This window comes from Numida meleagris, chromosome 2, assembly GCF_002078875.1.
Source record: "Numida meleagris isolate 19003 breed g44 Domestic line chromosome 2, NumMel1.0, whole genome shotgun sequence".
Taxonomy (NCBI): domain Eukaryota; kingdom Metazoa; phylum Chordata; class Aves; order Galliformes; family Numididae; genus Numida; species Numida meleagris.
The window spans coordinates 76,982,809-77,004,537 of NC_034410.1; the positions used below are offsets into that span (position 1 = coordinate 76,982,809).

Consider the following 21,729-nt stretch of genomic DNA (forward strand, 5'->3'; position numbering starts at 1 on the left):
ATCTATGAACTCTTCAATAAAGCTTTTCCCAGAGAATCTGATACATTTAGCTAGGCATCTGTTTTTAATGAACTATTTTCTCTTGCTTTTTTCATGGTCCTCTGATGCTAATAGATCCTGCAAGTAATACCAAATGCAGAATTCTCAGTCTGAGCAGGAGGCATCGCATCACACAGATTTTGATTATTTTTCTCTTGCTCCAATTTGATATTAGAATGAAGACTCTTGCAAACACCTTCAGGTGTTCACCTGTCGTAGTGTGGGCTTCTGTGCACTGCAAATAATAACTGAGCAACAATGGCATTCACTGAATATTTATCATTTGTTTACTAAGCTTCACTATGTAAATATTGTATAGTGATTTACTTAATGATTGACTATTTAATACATGGTTAATCTATTGTTATAGATGATTTCTTGATGTGTCAGAGAGCAGATTATGTGTGTCAGTAGTGTTTTCTGCAGATGTGCTCATGACCATTTATAACAAATTTATCAGGTTTCAAAATAATTTATTAAATCTCTGAAAATTTAATTTTGTATGAAATATGAATTATTAATTTATTTTTTAAAATATGACTAGGAAGTAATGATTTTTTTAATTGTTCTTGACTATTAAATTGACTGTGGAGATCATACACTGAGGAAACTGAAAGCGTGCTAAATGTCCTACCTTCATTACCAGAGGGACTTTGACGAACTGAGTTTTGTGGTGGCTGGCAGTAAACTAAGTCAAAAAAAATTCTCCAACTCTAGGTTGTTTTGCCTGTGATATACTCTCTAGGTGCAAGTATGAGTGGCACAAAACTTACCCCTTTTATCTTTGGAACTTGGTGGGTGGAATCCTTAGGCTAAGAGATGAGTACAGAATCCTAGAACTACCTAGTGCTGACATATATGAGGACAGCTTAAAAAAAACATAGAGATAAATTGCTAAGGTAAGATATTTCAGCAACCACCTGCTTTTCTGATATTCCTTGTGAATATGGAATGAGGCAAATGCCTTTATCTGTAACAGGACTCTCTCCTTTTTTCTAAGTGGCTGTTCAGTTCCTTCTCCATAAAAGGCCAGATACTGCTCATTTTGATATGAAGGCTAGTCTTTTAGAAATTTGGATTGAAATGACCCACTCATTTTCCACAGCTAATACCAAGTAACCCAGTGTCACAGACTTTCACTGATTAGGGTCTTGAATGAGATTTAACACATAAACTGAAGGTGAAAAGCGCCATGCATCGCTGATGTTCCTCCAGACCATTTACTTATGTCAAAAAAGGAGAAAAATTCAGCCTTTTCTTAGCATCTCCGTTAAATCATCTTGATGAAGTTGTGATTTGAAGTTGCATTGCTGTCCTCCTTTTCCCTATGCTCCTTTTACTGCAGTTAGAGTACATGATGCTCTCTTGAAGACCTTTTCATATTCAGAGCAGGTACTCGCCTTGGTCCTGGTACTCCTTAGTTTGTCTTCCTCAGCCTTGCTTTCTGTGTAATTTAACAATGCAGCTACACTCCAGTGATTTTCCTAGTAGCTGCAGATTCAAGCTTTCCTGTTGTAATAAGCATCTTTTGTTCTTTGTGTTTAATGAGAATTTTTCTCAGTCTGCTATTCTTTTTTTTTTTTGCCTTTCTTCACAGTTTATGTATTAAAGACTCAGTTATATGCCTGTTTTACTTGTTATACTTCCCTATATTCTTGCAGTGTTGTGTCTCTCGGATTATATAAATTTTTTTGTCAAATTAAATCCAATTGCTTTAAGCATAACCAAAATATAAGTTAGTTTCTTCTTTCCTTGAGCGAATGGTCAGTTGTGCTGCCATCAACCTTATTGCCAACTCATTGGAAATTTGGTGTTGTTTTTCTTTTTGTGTTCTGTTTTGCCCCATCCATTTTCTAACTATTTTATATATCTCTGTACTGTTCTTAAATGGAAAGAAGAAAAACCAATCTTGGTTTTCCAAAATTAGCTTTCTAGTCTATTCATTTAAATAGAAGAATGTAGAAAATCTCACGTATGCAACGCTTAGCTGTTGAACCATTTGTTTCTTTACCGACTTTTCATTGCACAGGCTGTGTGATCTGGTTCTTCTTACATTTCTTTTACTATTTCTCAGCATTCAGCTTTCTCTCTGCTTTCATCTGTCTAAAATCTCCTTACTCCAATTTGATTGCATACTGTATGGACATGTATTCATTCTTCAAGTTCATCTTTTTACTAAGATGCTATATTTAGGCTAATTATTTGAGATATTTTTATTACCATAAATAAGAGTTATTGTGAATTTTGAATAGTAGAAATATAGATGAGTATTGATACTCACAGAATCAAGCCTTCCATTAGTAAAGCCCAATGGCAAAACTATCCGAATAAATAAATGAGACAAATAAAAATCATGATAGAATTTTATTTTCTTTGTAATGAGACACGATGAACAAAACTATATGCATACATATAAAATACAAAATTTCTTTTTTGTAGTCTCAATTATGTGGTGTGATGTTCATCCATTTCAAAAAATGTCACTTAGAAGGTGTTATAAATTTTATCCTCCACCATATCTCTCAGGTTCATCTGCTTGCTGTTGTAAACTCATATCTAGAAGCTATAATCCAGCTGTCTTTGACATCCCGGGGACAGGATATATTGTGTTGGCTGTGCCTCTGAGAAATTATTTCAGGAAAGATTTTGGTTTGCACAGAGCCTGCTGAAGTATCCTAACTTTCTTGACTGTCTGAGGTTGCTCGCTTGTGTACTTCTTTATCTCTCATCCCATGCCAGCATGACTTGAACAGCAGGTTAGTATGGGGCAAGATGGCACACTTAGCAGCACCCCCTTCTCCTTTACCATCTGCAGCAATGAGCAGATGCACAAGAAAATAATCTGCTTTCCTACATTCAAGGTCTACATTGAAGTCTTCCTTTTATGAAATTCCTGTGCCAGGGGACTTTTTTCCCATTTGTGATGGTATTTAACCTAGAGGGCAAGGGAGTATGAAATTGCACTGAAGTTTCCTTCCCTTTCCTGAAATAAAGAGAATCCTGACATTTCTGATCAGCACTTAAAAGTTTACAACACAATTTGTAAAAAAAAATGAAACGTTACTTTCAAAAGGTCTTGAAGCCTGCTGTAATCAATCTGATTTCCCAAAAAGCAGAGAGAGCTTAAAAACTCAATGTGCTAACACAGATGTTAATCTTAAAGAGTTCACATATAATTTATTCAATATATTAAATTTACTATATTTAGTATAATTTCAGAATGTGCATTAAAAATATGGTACAAAGTTTCATTTCTACCTGCTGAGTGGCTGCCAAGTCTGGGAATGCAAGAACATTTTGTTGTTTTACCCCTTCAGCACAATCCGGCATTCAATTTTTAAATGTCCATAAAAAACATAAAAGCCTCAAAATGCCAAACTGGAACATTCAAAACTTTGAAAGTCACAGTGCAAAACCTCTTTATTAGTAACTCTCTGGAAAGAGAGGACTAAAAATATTGGTTCTGAGTATATTCAAGTTCTGGGTTGCTGACTTCAGGTTTGGAACTGCGGTTTCCTCTGTAATCCTTTTTCTGTTAAGTGTAAACCCAGTGAACATTTTCTGACATTTAGAAGTCTTTGCAGAACACAAACGGGGAATGCACAGGTGGGTGGTTAAGTAACATTTAGTAAAAGTCCAGTCCTGTGTGGAGGCTAGTGTCATTAAAGTTAACGTAGTAGCCAATCCACTAAGAGTTTCTGAAAGTCTTAGTAACTCTGAATTTTATTATATTGATTCTGACAAAATTTTCAGCAACTATTTATTTGCATAGTCAACAAAATAAGCTAATTAAAACTTTGAAATATATATGTCTCTTCTCATATTCTTCGGGTCGTTATGTTTGAAAGAAAATTCAGTTGACATCAGCTTTGTCCTTGAAGCCATACAACGTTTCATATATTATGTAGGTTAACTATGAAATTAAATATATATCATGGGAGCTCAGTTTTTATTTAATATCAAACCTTAGAAAATTCTAGCATAATTGGATATTTATTTATATCTATTTCACACTGCTCGCTTTTAAGAAACCATAATTTTCTAACTGTGGACGAACAGTAAAAGCTGAACAAATGAAAACATACATAATAGTATTTCCAGGAGAATTGGCTGTTGTATTTGGTAGCTGGTGGCAAGATACTACAACAAATGTAATCAATTAGTAGATTTGTCCGTACGGTGGTGTTCTTGTTTGAGCTGCTGGCCTGTCACTTGATAGGGGAGCCTAACCAGGCTGCCTTTAGTCCATATAAAACAATTTTTCTTTTATGATGAGCCAATAGGGAGATGTGTATTAAAGGGAAGTCCCTTTTTAATCCATTCCCCTAGCCTACAGTCCCCTTCCCACAATGGACGATCACTCTTGAAAGTTGATTGTTTATCAGGTTGGCAAGACAGCTCCAGCAGTAATGGCTGCAAGGACAAGGTCATAGCTGTGTGGAAAGCAAGGAAACTGGTTTTCCTGAAGTATGGGGAGGTATAAATCTTTTCTAAGTGGCTTTTCATATTTGCTGGAAGCAGGGATGTCATTATACCAAAGTAGGCCTTAAAACTTCTGGTGACCATCAAAGCCATTTCTAACACTGAGATTGCTAATTTGCTGCTAAATGTCTTGTTGGTATACTCCTCTGTGGCTACATTCTCTCTTAGCATTTTCTATTCTGACACTTTCTTTATGGTCTCTTTAAACTCAGCTTTTGGACTCTAGCATTCATGTTCATTGAGATATAATTATGCAGGCTGCAAGATGCCCTTGCCAAACAAATCACAACTTTCTGAAGCCATTCCATTGTTGGACTGATGCAAACAATAAGGCGATATTACTCATGTTTGTTGAAATATATTGTTATGATTATTGCCATTATAACTCAACTCCCCAAAGTATTGTTTAAATACATGATATAAGAGATGAAAGCAAACAGATAGTGAAAAAGAAAAAAAGGAAATCTCATGTAGTTGTTATTTTTTGGCATCGCATAATTAAACCATCTTCTTTAATGTTATTTTTGCCAGTATCTAATTAGCAGAGCCATCTGCCTAAGAAGTGCTGGACCATCTGTCTGGAATACTGTTCTGTTCATTTTTTGGTTCTTGACTAATTAACTTCTTTCACAATGAAATATAGCAGTACGTTTTGTTTCTACGCTTTGAAAAGGCTCATACATGTAACTGTGTGTGTGTGCAGCTGTATACATGTATATCTTATGTGTATCTGTGTAGCTATATGAACATAGTTATTCCAGATATGTGTATGCATCTTCCACTAATGTAGGTGAAAGCCATGTGGTTCTTTATGACTTGTGAATATAACTAGTAGCTACCTCACCTCATACATTCAAAGTGACCAGTCCTTGTTTTGGTTATGTTCACACTTCTCAAATTTCCTTTTTGCATTTAGTATAGTTGTAGAAAGTGGATACACTAGAGTTAATTACTTATCCTTTTGATTTTTTCTCCTTTTCTGTTGTTTTTTTTTTTTTTTTTTTCCTGGAAAATTATAGAATAATTTAGGTTGGAAAGGAGTTGGATGCGATGATCCTTACAGGTCCTTTCCAGCTTGGGATATTCTATGATTCTATGACTTAATTTCTTGCTGGAGAACTTCGAATATTGCTACTTGTTGGATACAAAGAAAACAAATTGAAAATTAGTTACTAAATGGGAAGGAAACTTATTATACACTGTTCCCTCATTTTCTTTAATTCTGTTTTAGTATTCTGCTAAGGTATTCAAATAAATCACTTTAGATTGGGGTTTTTGATTTGATTTTTCTTGGAGCTAATTTCTTTACATTTATTTGGTTTGTCCTTTACAAATACAGTTGTTTGACTTTTAAACAAGACTCCGTCATTCACCCAAGTGGAGAAGTTATTGAAATAGATTTGTTCTAAAGAATATGATTATTTTTAATACTCGGACTTTTCACTTAAGATTGATGGGTGCTGCATGTATATTTTTCTTCGTTTTTGAAGATAATTGTTACTTTACATAGATAACTTGAGTTGGAATTTGTTTGTTCTCTAGCTGGAATTCCTCCCTCCCCGCTCCCCTTGAAAATGTTTGGAGGGAACTCACCTGAAGATTTTGAAGTGTTTTCGTTACATTGATGGTGTTATGTCCAAAACTCTGATACAAGTGAGCTTTTACAAAAACATATCTGCCATTAGTTTGACAGTTGTGTTCAAATTTAGACTTAAAGTGTGTACCAAAGCCATCTTTCTGCTCAGTCTGGTTTTATGCCAAATTGACGTGGAGCTTTGTGTATTTTTTAAATGAACATAACAATCCATACAACAGTCAACTGTGACTTCTTTGTCTGATGACATTGTGTCAAGTTCAGTCTTTAGGACTGGTTACATAATCTGAGTTTGGCAGGGCTAAAAATCTCATGGCAAGCTCTTTGAACAGCTCTGCTGGTGATTGTCAGATAATTAAGGTTTATTTGTATCTACTAGATTGCAGAGGACATGAAATTTGTGGAGGCACTTGAAAGCATGTATTGGTAGCAGGGTTCATGAAAGCCATCCAGCTGTAATTGTATCACTTTCCCATCAGGGACAGAACAATGTATTAGAATCATGGTATCATAGAATCCTTGGAGTTGGAAGGGACATTTACAGGTCATCTAGTCCAATTCCCCTGCAACGAACAGGGACACCTACAGCTACATCAGAGTGCTTAGAGCCCCATCCAGCCTGACCTTGAATATCTCCAAGGATGGGGCATCTACCACCACCTCTCTGGGCAACCTGTTCCAGTGCCTCACCACCCTCACTGTGAAAGACTTTTTTCCTTATATCCTACATAAATCTACCCTCTTTAAGCATGAATACGTTTGAGTGTTACCTTATAAGCTACCCTTTAACCTATCTACATGTGTTTCTTGTGGAGATGCTCACCATAGAATCATAGAATTGCTCAGGTTGGAAAAGACCTTCAAGATCATCAAGTCCAACCACAATCTAACCATACTACTCTAACTCTAACAATCCACCACTAAGTCATGTCCCCGAGCACCACATCCAAACACTTTTTAAATACATTTAGGGATGGTGACTCAACCACCTCCCTGGGGAGCCTGTTCCAGTGGTTAATAAACCTTTCTGTTAAGAAGTTTTTCCTGATATCCAACCTAAACCTCCCCTGGCGCAACTTGAGGCCATTTCCCCTTGTCCCGTCACCTGTCACCAGTGAGAAGAGACCAACCCTGCTGTCACTGCTATCACCTTTCAGGTATTTGAAGAGAGCAATAAGGCCTCTCCTCAGTCTCCTCTTCCCCAGACTAAACAGCCCCAGTTCCTTTAGTCTCTCCTCGTAGGGCATATTTTCCAAGCCCTTCACCAGCCTTGTTGCACTTCTTTGGACCTGCTCCAGCACCTCAATGTCCTTTCTGTACTGGGGTGTCCAAAACTGAACACAGTACTCGAGGTGGGGCCTCACCAGTGCCGAGTACAGGGGCATGATTACTTCCCTAGTCCTGCTCACCACACCATCCCTGATACAAGCCAGGATGCCATTGGCCTTCTTGGCCACCTGGGCACAGTGCTGGCTCCTATTCAGCTGACTGTCCGTCGGCACACCAAGGTCCCTTTCCGTCAGGCAGCTTTCCAGCCACTCCTCCCCAGGCCTGTAGGGTTGCCTGGGGTTGTTGTGACCAAAGTGCAGGACCCGACTCTTGGCCATATTGACATTCATACAGTTGACCTTGGCCCATCGTTCCAGTCTATGCATGTCCCTCTGTAGAGCCTTTCAACCCTCCTGCAGTTCAACATTCTCTCCTAACTTGGTGTTGTCTGTGGTAGCTGATATAATGCCATCTTTAGTTTCTTCAGTACTAATATCCAAATCCTTGTTCTCTCCTTCCCCAGAGCAAGTAAAAGTTTGAATGTCTGTAATTTGGTTCAGTGCATTTTGTAGAATGACAATATTAATGAAAAACAATACACAGAACACAGGTGGTATTTTGCTATATGAAAATTGGAACTACTTCTTAAGACATGTAGGAAAGAATGGCTCCCAATTGGATAAAATTTAGGTATTTAAGTCTTGATAGGGGATCAAATAATAATCATGGTATGCATATCTTATTCTCTACACTGCTTATCTGAATGTTGTGAAAATATTAGCAAATGATGCCAAGCAGAAGATGTCAATTTGATACAAGGAATGGATAACAGTAACGTTTCTAAGTAAACCTGGTTTTGCACTTGTTCTCTAAAATACAACAATCTGTATGTGTCAGTGGACTCTTTCAGAATTTAAAGTCTTTATCTTCAACTGACAAAAATCACATTGTTATTATTCTGTTGGGACATTTTGTTTTATCTTTATGTTTTAAAGATTCAGGGCACATTTTTCTCCTGTTGTTTTTCTCCCACATTGAAATGACATTTAACTTGACAAATTTCCACCAGTCTTCCCCCTGTGTATTACTAGTAGGCTTTGTTGAATAACTGAATTTCCGTTTAGTGAGAAACTTCCCCAGACTTCCTGAAGATTTAAACACAATTCTTATATATATATATATATATCTGTATGTATATATATGTGTTTATATATATATAAATGTTGGCCTATACATTTCATTTAATCTACAATAGGGCATATGTATGTATTATTGAAAATATGCAAGAACCTTGGAGACTAACCTATAAGACTCTGAACTACCCAGCCTTCTTTGAGTGGCTTTGTAATACACTTCATTTGCAGCCTGCCCTCTCATTGTCTCCTCCAGCAGTGAAACAGCAGTTATAGGGCTATGAAGTATACTTGATGTTAGTGGCAGCTCATGGCTTTGTCACTAGTGTGTCCATCCTTACTTCTTCATCTCAGTGCTGGGGAAGACCACAGAGCAGATCCTCCTGGAAGCTATGTTCAATAAATCCAAGTGCAAGGTCTTGCACCTGGATTATGGGCAACCTCCAGTATCAGTACAAGCTGCAGGATGTAAGGATAGAGCACAACCCTGCTGAAATGGACTGGGGGGTACTGGTGGATGGCAAGCTGGACGTGAGCCAACAATGTGCCCTTGCAGCCCAGGAAGCCAACTGTATCCTGAGCTGCATCAAAGGAAGTGGGGCCAGCAGGGCGAGGGAGGTGATCCTGACCTTCTGCTCTGCACTAGTGATGCCTCACCTGGAGTACTGCATCCAGATGTGGAGTCCTCAGTACAGGAGAGACAGGGACCTGTTGGAGCATGTCCAGAGGAGGACCACAAAGATGATCCATGGGATGGAACACATCTGCTACGAGGACAGGCTGAGAGAGCTGGGGGCTGTTCCACCTGAAGAAGAGAAGGCTGTGAGCTGACCTGATAGTGGTCTTTCAGTATCTAAAGTGGGGCTGTAAGAAAGAGGGGGTCAGACTCTTTAGCAGGGTCTGTTGTGATAGGACAAACTAGAAGGTAGGTTTCAAACTAAAGGAAGGAAAATTTAGATTGGATAAATGGAAAATTCAGTAAGGGTTGTGAGGCACTTGAACAGGTTGCTCAGAGAGATGCTGGTTGCCCCATCCTTGGAGACGTTCAAGGTCAGGCTGGGGGAGGCTCTGAGCAACCTGATCTAGCTGTAGGTGTCCCTATTCATTGCAGGGGATTGGACTAGATGGCCTTTGAATGGTCCTTTCCAAGTGTGAAAAGATTATGTGATTCTACAATTCTATGATTCTATTATTCAGACAGTATTACTTTTTTGACATAAATTGTCTTGAAGAGAGATTTTCCATAAACTTTCCCATTCACTTAGAAATTGTATGTATTTATATATAGTTGCATAATTTATTCTGTTTGAGTTCTTGTATTTGCTTTTAACCATTTTACTGATATATATATATAATGTAGTATTGTAATATTTAATATCTTTTTTAAAATCTATGCATCCTATGGATGTTAGAGAAGAAATTTTTCTTTCAGTTAAGCCAATAATGACATTAGTGGTTTTGTGACCTGCTCATGGAAATGCCTTGTATACTTTTCTCAGATTTCATGGAAAACTTGAAGAACTGTCCCTTTTGGCTACTGAGTGTCTTTTCCAAAATATTTCAGTGCGTGAGAGGTGTACTTAATTTGCCTGATTTATGACATACATAATTTTCGCATTTGACATCTTTTGCTTTGAAATTAGTCTTTTACCACAGTCTTAGCCAACTGAAAGCTGGATATTTTGCCACTGAAAATTGATTTATTGATAAACATTTTATCTTGAATCCAATTTTTCTGTCTTCTTTCTTCCTGCTGTTCATGCTTAGCATGTTCTTCTCAATTCAGTTTTGGCAAGAGCTTTCCTTCAAATGTTACTTTTAAGCTGCTGTACTCCACAAAGCCTTTCTGTCTTGACCTCCTACTGGTAACTCTTGCATTTCTCCAGGCATTTCAAATTTCTGTGTTGTTTAAAGATAATACGTTAATTATCAGATACTTGTGTCTAGTGCCATGTAAAGTACAAATTTAATGTGTCCTACTGGATTGAGGAACTTAACACTGCTCATCCAAGAGCAATGTTTTATTATGTGGTTGCCATTATAGAGATGAACTGCTTTTTTGCATTACAGAACCAAAAAAGTCAAGTCTTTGCTGCTTTTTTTTTTAATCTTACATAGTGTAAGATACAATTCATTATAAATACTAGGGTCATCATTCACAAGTGGGTTTTTCCAGCATTTTTCAATATATTCTCCAATATGCTGTGGTTATTTATCTGCAAAAGTAAATGCTTTAAACAAGAAGGCTTGGAGCTGAGGAAGAGAAGTAATGGCATTGATTTTACAAGTCTTTCTTTTCTGAAATAAAAAAAAAAAAGCTCATTCTTGGGCCTGTTGAAAAGCAAATCAAAAAGTACTGCATAGTATATCCTGAAGGCATATTTCCCCTTTGTTTCAATAGGCTTTCACACTTAATTTTTATTAATTATACAGTGTACTTTCTGTCAATATGGTCTCCATTGAAAGCCAGGTACAAAAGATTACTTATATGAAATCTGAATAAATTATCCTCCATTATTTTCTGGTAAATAAAACTGAAAAAAACTGTGGTTTCAACAATTAAGCAGCAGTGTTTAGTGTAGTAATCCCATTTCTTCCTGGCAAAATGTGAAATGCTTTGTGACATTTTTATCAAGAGAACAGGTGGATGTGCGCTGTTGATGTGAAAGCAAGCAGAGAGATTTAAAATGCACTCTGACTGCACAGCATACACAGGCATTCAAATGTGTGCATGTATTAGCACATACACACCAAGCCTAGGATCTGCTTCAGTGAACGGTAGAGTTTGTAAGTCATAGCTGTTGAATGTTAAATATGGAAATAATTGGAATTAACTCAGGCAGTGAAAGTGCTATAATGCAGCCTAGACTTACATTCCTGGCATAAGTCTGTTGAAGCAGAAGGTTCAAAAATGAGGATAAATCGCTTCTGCTTTGCAGTGCTCCATTTCACTGTTGTCCTGTGGATGCCTGCTTGTTGCTCTTTTCCTTCAATTGAAGTTTTCGCTCCTCCAATTACTGCTGCAGTCACACCTTGAGCAAATAAAATATCCATTTCATGCTTGAGAGAAAATCTGCAAAACCAGCAGCAGTGCACCCTTTCTGACACAAAAGGTCTCTGAGCAGAGCTGACCTCAGCGCGATGCCGCCCACCTCTGCTGGACAGGAAGAGTCACCCCTTCTCTGCTCTTAGCTGAGTAAGACTGATAAAAAGGGGCTAAAAAGCATAAAATGTGATTGTGGTTATTTCTGCTGTAGCTGTAGGTACGGCGAATCATGGGGACAGCCAGTTTCACTTTGGATTGAAAAACAGAAAAACCACCAAGAGCAGAACTACATTTCTAAGGAGAAAAAGCTTATAAGGCGATTATGGCTAGAACCACCCATGGTTACTTGTCAGTGTACCTGAAGCATGTATCTCAAGCATGGGCTTAGATAGTTGAGTTATATATTTACGTGTTCCCTGCATTTCTAACTATTTTCTGTTGGTTACAGGCAGTGGAATGGCAATGTGATGAAGCTACTAAAAAAGCCTGTTACAGTAAAGGAAAATCAAAGGTAAGCATGAGACAGTTCTGCTTTAAAAAAATTGTGTTTTAATACGAGGTACAATTCAGTGTATAAATCTCTACCATATGCAGTTGTAATGTCTCCCATTTCTTTCCGGAGAGAGTTGTAGAAAAACAGTATGACACTGATGTATGAGCAAAGGAATAAAGAACAATATAGGGAGGTGTGAAGTGAGAGGTACAGTCGCCTGATACTGTGATGAAATGATAAAAGCAATTGAGTTTCTAACAATTCACTGTATTGACTCTACAATATATCATGTGTAACAAGCTGTATTTTCACATCATACTCAGTGCTGTAAATCTCAAATAACTCTCTATGTTCTTTGTAAAGTCCTCAATTTATGAGGGCCGCTCTGAAAGTAATGCCTCCTATTTTATTAATTTGACCTGTGGCATCATAGATATATGTTGGTGGTATGGCAGTAGTGGTTGAACCTTCCTGCCAATAGTCCATTCCATTTTGTTGCCTTGTGACAGATAGCAACAGAGGGGCAGTCTGACAAAATGGCGTCTGACATGGGAGTGCAAAGATGTGTCACTGAATTCCTTCATGTGGAAAAATAGCGCCCACTGATACTCATTGACACTTGATGAATGTTTATGGAGAACAAACAGTGGATGTGAGCACAGTGAGGCGGTGGGTGGTGTTTTTCAGTAGTAGTGACAGTGATGTCAAAGACAAGCTGTGTTCTGTGCACAGCTATCACACCACAATGTGTCTCAATGAGCTTATCCACACAAATTGGCAGATTACAACCACAGAATGTACAGAGCTGAATATTGGCTTCAGTGCATTGGAAATGATGGTGGCAAGTGAGTTAAAACATAAGGGAAAAACACAGAAGTACATCAAAAGCAATAACAACAGAAGAACGTGCTCATTTTCAGGACTCACATTCAGTAGAACATATCAGTCTATGTTATTCATTGGCAAAAGTCATAAAGAAGCAAAACAAAACAAAAAATCCCAATCCCACAAGCCTGAAGAACGTATTCCAAATGTTCATTTCTTCTGGCTTTCTAGTAAAGAATGTTTCAAACAAAAAATGTTTCATTTTCAGCTATTCATAGTAAGTTTTGGAAAATAATGTTGCATTGTAGCCTTTGCCTATCCATATCCACTTGAGTCTGAAGAAGAAAAATGGTCTCACTACTGAAGCGTGGCCATGTTATATCATGAGGATGGAAAAAGAATTGCCAGGAAATTTAAAAAAAAACAGGTATAGGGAATATGCAGTGTAAATCTTCATGCATGGAAGATTATTGTCTTTACAGAGGATCATCTTTCACTGTAGATATGAGTTTATAAAATTGAGAAAAGACATTAGAGATGGTATTGCCCTTTTTTATTATTCTCCTTTCCCTTTTTTTCCCATTCCAGTCTTGGAAATGTGTATTTAGGAGCTGCTGATAACTAGCCATTAACTTGTGAGGCTTACTAGGTCTGTGTGGCAGTTATTAATAGCTAGAGAAAAGGAACAGGCAAGATTTTAATTAAAAATTTCTTACTTGTATGAAGGCTTTCATGGCAGAAATAGATGATGGATGACTATGCTGCTTAGTTGTTAGCTTGTGGAGAGAAAAGAAAGAACTTTGGGGACCTCATATTTTAGGCAAATCTTTCATTTTGTAAATTGTTATTTCTGTCTAGAATGTTTGTATTTTCTCATGTAATGTATCCCTCAAGCCTTCAGCCTTAGCTTTCAGGTGACAATACTGAAGGTAGAGAACATGCCCGAGTGACAATATAATGTGACAGATGGCATTGATCAAAATGCGCAGAGTAGAAACTATCATGATTGGAATACAGTGTATAACTAAAAGTTTATACCTCTGTTTTACAGTGATTTTTGGAATTTAAAATGATGAAAATAGCATTCAGCTCTGAAAGTCACACTGTCTGCAGTGACTGTAATCTAACATGATGGATGAAAGTAATGGTAAATTTAAGGATGTAGTACTGTACTTTGAATTTCACGTTGACAGAATTGTTTGTGGTTTGATATGTGCACTCAGTTCAACATTGCTGAAGCATGCTATTAAATAATTTTTGCTCAGGGAAGCACTCAGCACTTGTGAAATATACTTAAATGTAGTGCATTCATCCAGATTTTCATTCATGCTCATCATGCTCTGTTGTATAAGTGATCTGAAGTTATGCTTTCACTGTACTGTAGTATATATGCTATTGTAATAAAGACCTCTAAAATTTCAATAAGTGAGCTTACAGGAAAGATTAGACATAGGGAAGAAGTTCTTTACTCAGAAGCTCTAGAGAGTGGTGACATTGTGGATGTCCCATCCCTGAAGGCATTCAAGGCCACTTGAACACTCTACATGTCTTTATTAGAATAGTGTATATACTATTGTACAGTGAACACTCTAAGTGTTCAAGTGTAAAGTGTATGGGTAACCTGATCTAGTGTAAGGTGTTCCTGCCCCCAGCAGTGGGGCTGGATCAAGGTAATCCTTAAGGTCTCTTCCATATCAAACTATTATTTGATTCTATGATTGTTTCTTAGTATCATTACTATCTGGGTAAAGATATATTGTTTGATTTGGATCTGTAACCTCTTTCCTGTTTCACCATCTAGAAGATAAATACAGTTCTTAGATTTCATTACAACCAAAGATAATCCTGGTAAAAAATAGTTCTTTGCTTATTGTTATGATTGGGCTTTTAAAAAAATTATTCATCTGTCTATTTATTTATTTATTTATTGTGTTCTTTTTCTTTGAACTTTTCAAGTCTCTTACCTTCACTGGTATGCTTGAGGTTAAAATCAAAGAATAAACTCAAGGCCAGAGAAAGGATAACCTGATGATGTTTGTCTTTTACTGACTTACGTCCAAGACTAAGAGAAGTTCATGACAGAGGATATGCTTAAGATCTCTTTGTATTATGAGAACATATGCATGCAAATGAGGATAAAATCTGATTTGTGGCACACTCCTCTTCCTGGTCAAACCACAGCAGCTTTCAAGCCTTCACTTGGGAAGAAAAAAAAAAAAAAAAAAAGGAACTATCAGGAGGAATTCACTCCATTACTACCGTGAATTGCACTTCTTCAGTGGAAGTCCCGTCGGAGACACAATTCCAGCTGCTGCTTCCTTGATTGTTGCTGCATAAATAGATCTAGCCCCAGCTGTGGAGCTACTGGGTGTTTTGTTTCCATGAAACTTGTGAGAGTGACTTCAGATTTCAGGGCAGAGACGTGTGTGACTGCAGAAAAGGACAGGAAAGACTAGAGACAAAATATATATGGCCAGCCCAGACTGTGGTAAGGGTGAGATGAGGATTACAAGGATGGCTATGAGTAATTTTTCATTCAAATCCTGGTTTCTCTTGAAGCTCTGCTGACCACAGACCACTATGGGGGCAATGAGTTCAGGCAGCAAAGATAAAAGTCAGTTTGCGTATGGCATGCTCTGAAATCAGAAGCCAGCTTTGAACCCTAAAGCAACTCTGGTAGTTATGAGATAATAGTTAGTTAAATGCAACTTTGTTCTTGTTATTGAGAAAGAAGTTGCATGGAATTTTTGCCCCTAGCTGTTTGCAGTGGTTGTTGTTCTGAGGTTTATGCTTTAGGAGCCAATGATGGGAAAGAGATTGGGATGAAAATATATAGAGACATCCATCACATCTGACAGTGTAATGCACACTTGACTTTTGAAGTCTGATGTTTGTTACTGAGACTTTGTACATTTATCTACCAATTTAAACAGTTGCTTAAAATAACTCCTGGAGTGAGCCAGACAAACCAATGTCCTTGTAACCATCATGCGTTAACATTTAAGTCTAAAATGCTGTGGTGAAGAGAATAAATTCATCAATTTTGAATGGCACTTGTGATAAGAACACACAATAAGAAAAAATATAAATGCAAAGTGTAAAAAAATGCAATAAATAAAAGAGAAAATAAAAAAAATTAAATATCTTACTCATTGCTTATTTAATATTATAACAGCTGTGTGTATTAGCTTCTGAACTTACTATAGAAGTATTACAGCTATAAACACTAGTGTGTTTCAAATGTTAGCGTGTACAAATATTGCTGAAAATGGATAAGCGACTGTAGCCAGGTCATCCTTGAACTGTCAAGCTAGTATTAAAATTAAATAGTAACCTGGCCTGCTTGGCCACTGAATTCTTTCAGATAGCTGTGGTTTGTTTCAGGTGTGCTGATATAAAAGTAGGCTGTACTTGCTAAATGGTTTTCTTTCTTTGAAAGATAATCTTATGGGATAGTAAGAGAATACATGGCAAAGAGGTCAAGAAGTATAGGATGAAGCTACATACACTTCTGGTTTTAAAATCCTTTGCGTTCTATAACATGTACCTCTTTTTTGCAGATCTAAAAATGAAAGCTTGACTCCAAAACTATCAAGGTGACTCTGAGCAATTAACCTGATGAAAGAAGAGTCCCTTTTCTATGTGTTTTTGAGTGGTGATTGTTTTATTCATAACTATTATTTTTTAAATTGCATTATTTTCAGTTTGCTGTGTGAAGAAAACAGCCAATTAAAGAAGCCCTTTTTTCAGCTTTGATTTTGTTGTACTGTGTAGCCAACAAAAATTAGATATGAGATATCTCATTTGCCCTGTTGCACTGTGGATTGTTATAGAGTTAGCACAGGACTTGGGAACATTAAAGAGAAGAATCTTGTGAATCCTAGGAATGTCAGAGTTTTTAAAAAATGCATTATTTTTGAACAGAAGGAGTGGGTGATGAGCATGCAAGTAATTTGGCAATGGCACTATTTCAGGGAGCTCTGGAGTAGGAAGAGGAGAGGTTGGATGGATTGTAATGTCAGAACCCACTTATTTTTCCTACACTTACATTCCAGGGCTTGCAGCAAAGGGCAGGATGGAAATGGTCCAAAGAATAAAATACTGTGTTTATTTATATGAAACTCCCTGAACATAAGGGAAACTGCCCAGAAGTGTAATAATTGCTTTTTTAAAAGACTTAGTGCAATTCCAGACTCTGCTATGTGATTATTGCATATTAGCTTCTGTTTGTTTGAAAGGATATTAAGATGATCTTGGTAAATTAAGATGAAGACATTGAATTTCTATCTACTGGGAATTTGATCTTAGTTTAAAAATATTTGACAATTATATTTAAAGCTCAAAGAGAAGGTTCTGAGAGCTACATTTTCATGAGGGATGGATGCAATTTCTTTTGTATGTGCATTTTTTGGATTTTTTGTTTTGTTTCATTTTTATTTTGCATGAGGAAAAGTATAGATAATAAATTCTAAGCATTCTTTTCAGAGAACTTAAAAGTATTTTTGCCCATCTTTCTTCACAGTCTATTTTGTGCTTGCTCAGTCTACTCAGGTTTATATTTCTTTTCTTTCAGGGTAAAAGTCTATTTTAATTATTTAATTTTATATTTATTTATATTTAATATAACCATGGGCCAGATAACGAGACTTCTGCCCCATTACCATTACATGGATGTACTTACATGATTTTCCTTAGTATCTGTTCCTTGTGAATAAATGCTAGAAAGCATTTTAGCCAAATGCTCAAATGAAAAGATTCTGTAAACATTTTGTTGTTGTTGATTTTCTTTGTTTTAATAGATAGAAACATTCATTTCTGCAGAAATAATGTTTGAATCTTTCCTGCATAGGGTTTAATGAGTTGTTTAGTATTGCTCTCTATCTGAATAAACACTAGAAATTGCTGTTGGTTTCTAGCTTCTTAAAGCCTTCACACATTCTAATGTGGTAAGAAAAAGAAAAAAGATAAAATTATTCTTCAGGGTCAGTGTATGTATATTGCGATAATTAAATTTTGGAGGTTTTCATGATAAACTTCAAATTAACCAAAATGTAGATGCTTCTAATAAAACATTCTGTGCAATTTATGTTGCTAGTAATGACAAGTCTGTGTCTGGACATCTCAATAATTTTATTTATATACTTAGAACATACTCTTCTTATTGCCAACCTGTTGTTAATCCTGACTTCCAGCACACTTGGAAATCTTTGATACTGAAGAGCATTACTGTGATACTGTTAAGATCCTTTCAGAATGATTGATGGATGTCTGTGTTGTCATTAGAAAACTCATATACATCATGATTGCTAACACACTGAGTGTGCATAAACACTGAATTTAATCTTTCTTTTCTACATGGCAGGAGGAATGCCAGAACTATATTCGAGTGCTTCTTGTTGGAGGCAACCATCTCTTTACCTGTGGAACCAATGCTTTCACTCCTATTTGCACGAATCGGACGGTATGAGTTAAATATTTTGTCCCATAAACTCAAGTCCATGCTCTGAGACAGCTGGTTAGTAAGCAGAGCAAGCTGTTGTTGATTTCAGGCTGTTTGTGTATTGGCTACTGAGCTGATACGTAAAAGTTGATTTGATTAGTGCCAGGGTAAAGAAGAGAGTTAACCAGTAATCTCTTTTTGCAGTCTATTCCTGAGCAACTCAATTCCTTCCACATGCCAAATTTCATGAGTCTTAAATATTTCTAAGACTTCTGCCATTTTGTCAAGTTTGGTTGGTGTCATCAGGTCTAGTTATAAAATATGATTGAGTAGCTTCATACTATCCATATATATTTATGAAGAAGACAAGTACCTGTGCTAGTGATTTCTGACTGGTGAGAGTGAGAAATCTTTGTGGAGAAATCATCCTGTTTCTGGGACAAAAAAAAAAAACAAAAAAAAACAACCACAACCAAGAAAAACAAAACTGTGTGTAATTTGTGTGTCAGAATGTCCATAAAAAATCAATAATACTCATATAATAAAAATCAAAATGTTACAGGTTGCACCATGTGGCCTATTTATTTCAGGAGAGGAGAGACATTTAAATACAAAGAAAAACAGTCACCAAAAACTCCTTGGCACATTTGTTATTTTTAAACTTGTGGTACCTTTATTTTCAAATAACATATTAGAATCACACTTTGATTTATGGCTGGAAGTATTAGGGCCACTATGTCAGAAAGATGTCTACTGAACTAGGAAGCTCATTTTTTAAAAGAATCTAATTTTCATGTGAGATTTTTTCCTAGAACACACCAACAGAACAGTAGGTTTTTTTTGCTATGTGATCAATTGTTACGATGAATACTTCAGATGAATCTGACAGATCTGTTTTTCATAATAACAATCTGAATATAGATTTTTTTTAGTTGTTCCCAATGTAAAACATTTTAGGCATGATGGATAATGATTAATTTGCATGTTTTGCCCACCATAGGTGCAGAAGCAAGTTCAAACAGTATTACAATAAAATCTATATGAGACAGTTTCAGATGAATGTACAGGCCAACTCATTACTGTTGTGCAATACCAAAGCAGATAATTCGTGTTTATGATAAGAGTTTGCTCAGATTGATACAGCTTGGCTGAAATGATAATTTTCAGGTCATTTTAATCCCTTTTTCTCACTGTTTTACAGTTGAATAACTTGACAGAGATACATGATCAAATCAGTGGCATGGCTCGTTGTCCGTATAGTCCCCAGCACAACTCCACTGCACTTCTCACTTCCAGTGGAGAATTATATGCTGCTACAGCCATGGATTTTCCAGGAAGGGATCCTGCCATTTATCGCAGTCTGGGAGCCCTTCCTCCTCTCCGTACTGCACAGTACAACTCCAAGTGGCTGAATGGTGAGTACTGAAGAACCATGAGACTTAATCTGCTTTTTAACCCATATTCTCCTGATTCATGTTCTTGAAATTCCATTCTGATATTTTGGATGTTTTGAGAGTAATGTAGTTCTCGTAAAATTATTTTGCATTATACGTTTTTGAATTTACTAGTATAGTTATTACAACATGTAGTTAACATAGCTGTTTGTAGATGTGCATTTAAATATTAAGTTGTGTTTGGAGGCATAGGGATGAGCTGTACCCTGTTTCTCAGAAGAGCTTACATGGCAAAGCTGCATTGGCCAAGGGCAGTTGCTTGCCTTGGACATTGTTCTCGTGAGTCCTTCAAAAACTGAAAGCAGAAAATAGTTTAGAATGGACTGAATTTCCCCAGCTTTCCCTGCAAGTCGCAGACTTGACAAACAAATAGTTGTGTCTGCAAGCTGCTTAGGTGGTAAAATGAAGTTTTTTGAAGCTTATTATAGCTGATTTTGAAGCTGCTTGTTGTATGTGTAACACAAATAATAAAAATAATATTGTGGCAATGATTCCTGTATCAAAGATGTTAATCACCGAATGAGGATTTCCAGCTGGGAGAAAATCTAACTGGTATTCCTGAGATGTAGCAGAGTCACTTGCCAGTTAATATATATATTACAAAACTAGAAGCAGGTTCTTCTAAAGTGAAAACCACTGCTTAGCTTAAAATGTAAAATTATGTACTTTATAATTTATCTATGTATGTCCCACAAAAAAAAAGCCAAACGTATTTTTGTAACTCATGACGCATAAGTTGCCATCAGTCGCATAAGTGACACAACAGTAACCAACAGTAACCCACAGTGCATTTCTTGTTATGGTGAAATTATTCTCATGTTCAAAATTAAGTTCATGTATAAACCCTTCCAACTTCAGAACATTATGCAGCTGCAAGTATCAGACTGTTTTAGATATTTCAGTCCTCATATAAACTGAATGCTGAATTGCACTTGTTTGCTTGATTTTTTTTCCCTGTACAAAGAATCCATCAGAGGTAGCTTGGAGAAATTTGTGACATTTTCTGATGGTCAGACAATGTTATGGTATTAATTAACAAAAGAAGACCAAACTGCATAAAACATAACAGAATTATAGCAGTGCAAAAGAAATATGAGAGGAAAAATGAACTCATTGTATAGGTATCTCTGTTCAGGCAGCATTTGTTCGCACGGCCATGATATTGAAGCTAATTGCTGTGCCACACCTGGATGCTTCTGTCAAAGGCAAAACATTCTTCGCTTTCAGTTTAACTGGATGTTTTATGCCAAAGGGCACAGTAAAATTCCCACCACTTCCCATGAAAACTGCTCCAATTAATCAGATTCTCTCTATCTACATTTTGCCTACTAAAAGCTTCAGCCATACCTATACATTCTCTTTTATAATTCATTCTTCTGCCTCAAAATTGTTTGGAATTAAGTTGTCAGGAAAGTGTGACTTTATCTTTGGGGAGAAAGAACAAGATTAGTTCTGTAATTGGAGCCAATTCAAGCAAATCCAATAGAAGTCTGGAAGCATCTCGGTCTCCTACATAAAGAGGAGGGGAGGGGAAATGTCTTCTTGGGTAGCTAAGAGTTGAGGATTCATCTGCTTTTATGTCAATTTGCCCATGCACGTGTGACGCAGTGTCAAAAAACTTCATTAGGTTTTCAGCACTTGGATTGAAATGAAAGATTTGCTGCTTTTAGTGAGAGAGTAACATAAATAATCCTGTAAGAAAAGTTAGGCAGTTTTATCAACTGGAATGGAAGCTTCATAGTCAAAACTTGCTCAGCAGTATTAGCTGACACTTAGTCAGATTCAGCCTTGTTTTAGGGTGTGGTTGTGTGTGTGTATGTCTTTACATTTCCAGGTCAAAGTATATTGGTCTGTTACGTCTGTGCTTCCCTCAGAGGTGTGGTGTTTTTTCTCACTTAGATTTGCTACTATACATATCACATTGGAGCATTTCAAACTATCTCTGGGGGTGATA

At 36.7% G+C, this 21,729-nt stretch overlaps 1 protein-coding gene across 6 annotated transcripts in view; it reads left to right on the forward strand.

The window, feature by feature from the left end:
* SEMA5A (semaphorin 5A) overlaps positions 1-21,729 on the forward strand; it is a 325,269-nt gene that overhangs the window by 168,534 nt on the left and 135,006 nt on the right. For all 6 annotated transcript variants that reach the window (XM_021386099.1, XM_021386098.1, XM_021386095.1 and 3 more), the window contains 3 exons: positions 12,012-12,074; positions 18,244-18,342; positions 19,523-19,736. In XM_021386099.1, the coding sequence (XP_021241774.1) occupies positions 12,012-12,074; positions 18,244-18,342; positions 19,523-19,736 (376 nt within the window). The remainder of the gene's footprint in view (positions 1-12,011; positions 12,075-18,243; positions 18,343-19,522; positions 19,737-21,729) is intronic.